The sequence below is a fragment of the Nannospalax galili genome, unplaced genomic scaffold (genome assembly GCF_000622305.1).
Source record: "Nannospalax galili isolate Female #2095 unplaced genomic scaffold, S.galili_v1.0 scaffold381, whole genome shotgun sequence".
Classification (NCBI taxonomy): Eukaryota; Metazoa; Chordata; class Mammalia; order Rodentia; family Spalacidae; genus Nannospalax; species Nannospalax galili.
The window spans coordinates 133,594-138,464 of NW_008347312.1; the positions used below are offsets into that span (position 1 = coordinate 133,594).

At 50.7% G+C, this 4,871-nt stretch overlaps 1 protein-coding gene across 2 annotated transcripts in view; it reads left to right on the top strand.

Moving 5' to 3' along the window:
• The first annotated feature begins 1,013 nt into the window (after positions 1-1,013).
• Positions 1,014-4,871, top strand: part of Gga2 (golgi associated, gamma adaptin ear containing, ARF binding protein 2) — a 40,547-nt gene continuing 36,689 nt past the window's right edge. For both annotated transcript variants that reach the window (XM_008843816.3, XM_029568688.1), the window contains exon 1: positions 1,014-1,221. In XM_008843816.3, the coding sequence (XP_008842038.2) occupies positions 1,122-1,221 (100 nt within the window). In that variant the 5' untranslated portion in view covers positions 1,014-1,121. The remainder of the gene's footprint in view (positions 1,222-4,871) is intronic.

Here is a 4,871-nt window from a genome sequence, read left to right on the forward strand (position 1 = left end):
ATTAGAATTTTAAGGAAAATCCTCTGGGCAGGCAAGCTGGTCATCTTGGCAGCTGCCTTAAGGAGGAGAATGGAAGGGAGAAGAAAGCAAGCCATGAGGGGTGCAGGTTTAGAGCCTGCATGGGGGTCAGACACGTGGCTGACAGGCAGCCACATGGGTGGGAGAAGGAAGTTTTAGAGAAAAAGTAAAGAAATATAAAATGCAGACTGGGGTGCTGGCACACACCTTTAATCCCAGCACTCAGGAGGCAGAGGCAGGCGGATCTCTGTGAGTTCAAGGCCAGCCTGGTTTACATACTGAGTTCCAGGACATCTGGGGCTACAGGAAGACCCAGTCTCCAAAAAGACAGATCTCTGTGAGTTCAAGGCCAGCCTGGTCTACACAGTGAATTCCAGGACAGCTGGGGCTACAGGGAGAATGGTTTTTATAAACTGATGGTTTGGTGCACTGTGTCATGGAAAAAATAATGTGGTAGGAAGCCAGAGAGAAAGGGAAGGTGCTCCGGGAAAACCCTAAAGAATAAAAATGCTAAAAGGGGGGCTGGAGAGATGACTCAGCGGTTGAAAACACTGGCTGTTCTTGCAGAAGACCCAGGTTCGAATCCCAGCATCCACATGGCAGCTTAACAACTGTCCATAACTCCAGTTCCAGGGGATCGGACAGTCTCTTCTGTCCTCCGAGGGCATTGCACGACATGGGTGCACTTACCTACACGTAGGCAGTACACGCATACACATAAAATAAAAATAATAAAATATTTTTTAAAATGCTAGAAGGATGATTATCTGAAATTCAGATTTAGCCAGGGAACTCTATATACTTCTGAAGGAAGAGGGACCATGGACCTGGCCACGTTAATTTGATTGGCTTTTGACCCTGCAAGCGGCCTTACAGGAAAAGGTCTTAGTGGGCTTTAGGCTCAGGTCAGCTGGAGGCCGCGTAGAGGCGGGGCTTCAGCGGGCGGGGCGGGGCCTGGGGTCCGAGGTGGGCGTGCCCTGCAGGGTCCTGCCCCCGTCACGTGCTAACCTGAGCCTGCCGCGTCGGCAGCTGGCGAGTGCGCAGGGCCTGGAGGCTGCAGCTGCAGAACTGGGATAACTGCGGCCCTGCAAAGGGCTCGACTGATGGCGGCGACGGCAGTGGCGGCGGGGACCGGAGGCCCGGCGGGGACCGAGTCGGCGGAGGGCGCCCCGGGGCCGGCGCCGGCGCTGGAGCTGTGGCTCAGTGAGTAGCTGGGTGCGATCCGCACGTGACGCCTGGCTTCCCGCGGCCCTGGCTAGCCCTGCGGCGGGGAGGGTCCTCCAAGGGCTCCGGGGATCTGCGGGGCCCGAGACCTGGCGAGGCTGCCCAGCCCCCCGCCGGCCAACCCCCTTCTCGGTGGCCCCTCGTCGCCCTCCCCAACAACTGCACGCGAACGCCTAGCGATTCCCTCTTTGTGCCAAGCTCTGTGCGAAGGCGTTTCAGCCATTGTTAGTCTTGCTCGCAGACCCTGGAGGAGGCTGCGGTTACTAACCCGCCTGAGAGCCTGAGGTTTAGGCTGAAGGAGACCGAGCCACGGCCGGCCACGCAGCTGCTTCTTGTGGTCCGTTGGGTCCAGGAAGCTTTTGGCTGCTCCACCTTTAAGGGCAGAAGCAGCCTAAAGGCTTCCGTGCTTTTTGCTCTGGCCAAATGTGTGTCCCGTCCTGCTAGTTGCACGGTGGTTTCGGGAGGTGGGGTTCTAGTGACCCTTTTTAATCTGAGAAATTGAGATTCAGAGAGGATAGAGAATTCGCCCCCTGTGTAGGTTCTGCTAGGTCTGGAGGCACCACTATCTCACGGGGGCATTTTTATTGGGTACTTGCGATCCAGAACTGCGCCTTGTTAACAGGAGCTGGAGGAGGGGCGGCTGTTGAGCACTGTAGGTGCTGGTTTGTTTACCTGGGGCTCGGCACGACTGACACTGTGCTTGAGTGGACAGTGGATGAGGCTACATTACAGACAGAGGAAGTTGTTTATACAAAAACTCAGGGCGAGAATGGGGAGCAACCATTCTGGGAGCAAGTAGGCCAGTCAGCAGGAGTATAAATCCGAAAGAGCGGAGAATTCGAGGAGGTTGCGCGCTAATTTGCTAACGGGAGTAGGAGCCCAGACGGCCTGTGTGCCGCAGAAGGGACTTTATATTTTAAAAATTTATTACATTTTTTGGGGGGGAGTTGAGGACTTGCTATGCGCTTGTGGAGGACGACTTGCAGGAGTGGGTTCTTTGCTTAAACCTTGTGGATCCCAGTGATCAAACTTACGACATAAGGCTTGGCCATTTCACCAGCCCAGGACTTTACATTTTAACGCGGGGCGGGGGGTCGGGGGGAGCTGAGGGCGGTTGTTGGGAGAATCCATGATTTAAACTTGATGAAGGCACCACCTGAACCTGCTGAATTGGTTAGAGGGTGAGACCTCAGGCTGGGAGAGTAGATGAAAAGCCTTTTGATAGCTGGGGGCCTGCAGACAGAGTAGACACCAGCAACAGCCTTGCTGCGGGGCACAGGGGTGGACAGTGGCGGTGAGGAGAAATGTACAGGAAGGGTCCCAGGTTTCGGGATTCAGAAGTGATAGTGTTGGATGCCCCACTTGTGAGGAAGACTGACTCAGCAAGAGCCAGTTGCATTGTTTAGTTTGAAGTGCTTGCAGCAGTCAGAGCGGCTCCACGGACGGTAAGAGCTGGAGGTGTGGTTTAGCGGCTGGGTGGGCCATTGGCTGTAGCGCTGAAGAAGAAGATCCAGCTTTGGAGCTGGAGCGTGGGGAGCCCGGAAATTTCCCAGGTAGATGAACCCAGCATCCTGGAGACGCTGAAGACCTAGAAAACTGGGGAGGGGAGAACGGCAGGGGAAAGGGCGTGACTGCTGGTTTGTTGCTCCAAAATGAAAAATACGGAGAAAGGGGAATTTTAAATTTGGTTAAAGGTTATTGGTCTTGTGTTAAATGGTGAGACAGAGACTCGGTAGGCTGTGAAGCGGTGGAGTTGTAGGGAAAAAAAAAATCTATGCCGGGTAAGCAGCAACTGTTGGGTATTAAGGGAGTGTGCCTGAACCGAGACTGTACCAGGAGGGGGCTTCTCCAGCTCCAGCCTGCTTGGGGCAATGCATCCCAAAGTATCTGCATCCTCTGGTTTTTCAGAGAGAGCTAGAACCTTCATTTTTATGTGATATTTCTTAGGTTTTTCAAAATTGGCAACTACTTTCTTTTTTAAAAAATATATTTTGTTATTTTTATTTTATGTGTATGAGTGTATTGCCTGCATGTAAGTGCACCTGTGTCATGCAGTGTCCACAGAGGTCGTAAGAGGTCGTCAGATCCTCCTGGAACTGGAGTTACTAACGGATGGTGGTTAGCTGTCATGTGGGTGCTGGGAACCAAACCTGGTTCCTCCACAAGAACAGCCAGTGCCCTTAACAGCTCAGCCATTTCTCCAGCTCCCATAATCAGCAACTACTTTCAACTACTTTTGTGCTGTGGTGATATAATGAAGGGACAGGGATTGGAAAGCTTCCTGGTATGGTCAGGACGGGACTCTAGTTGAAGAGGAGAATGCACCATGTGTCTGATTAGGGTGGAGAAGAAAGCCATTGGTAGATCTTGCCTACCCCTCCCCCCGCCCGCTTAGAGTGGTTGGCAGGATCAAAAGTGTTTATGTTTTTATAAAGTTCTTAAAAGAGTGCCTTACTGGGGCTGGAGAGATGGCTCAGCGGTTAGGAACACTGGTTGTTCTTGCAGAAGACCTGGGATCCCAGCATCCACATAGCAGCTAACAACTGTCCGTAATTCGAGTCCCAGGGGATCCGACAGCCTCTTCTGACCTCCGTGGGCATTGTACAACATGGGTGCACTTACCTACATGCAGGCAATACAGGCGTACACATAAAATTTAAAAAAATAAAATTAAAAAAAAAAATTTAAAAAAGAGTGCCTTACTATGGTGTGTAGTTAAGTGCCCTATAAACTGGCTTATGGAAAGGAAGGAAGGAAGGAAGGAAGGAAGGAAGGAAGGAAGGAAGGAAGGAAGACCTAGAGTAGGGATGGGTTCAATCTAGGAGCATCATTATGTCACTAAGATTTCATTTCTTGAATTTTCTCTCCTGCTCCTTGCTGTATTTAGGGCAGAAAAACCTCATTTCTCCTATGGTTTAGGAAGTTTATTGTTCTTCTGTCTGTGGATCTGGGTTGGATTGTGTGTGTTATCTTGGAATTAGGAGGACCAAGAGATGAAATAGAAGGCTTAGCAGACCAGTAGGATGGGGTAGTTCCCCCAGAACTGAAGAAGAGGTTAGAGATCAGTCCAGCTGAACTTTGGACCTAGATGAAGAAGGGGTTTCCCAAAGAAGTGCCAGGAAGCTGTTACAGAAACTATGCTTTTAAAATACAGAGGTCAGCTTCTGTGTCTGCTTAGTGCATTTGTTGTTAGGATTAAAATGTTTTTATTGCATTGTTGCAGGTCAGAGGACTGTGGGGAGTTGGTTTTCTCTCTACCATGTGGGTCCCAGGAATTGAACTTTATTATCCTCTTTTACTTTTTTGAGACAGGGTCTTAACTATGCAGCCCTGGCTAGCCTAGATTTGGTATGTAGACCAAGCTGGTTTCAAACTCACAGAGATCGGCCTGCTTATGCTTCCCTCTGCTGAGACTGCATGTGAGAAGCATGGTGCCAGCTATAGTGTGTTTGCTCAGTGTTCCACATGATTGCATGTGGAGTTGCCTAACTCTTGCTAATGAAAAGCCCCATGTGCCCATTGTATAAGTGTACTGTAGTGTAAATTCAGCACTGTAATTCAGTGAACCAACTCCTTGAGTTGCTTGCTCCCTATAGGGACCTTGGTATTGCCAGTCTGGCTGTTTTTTT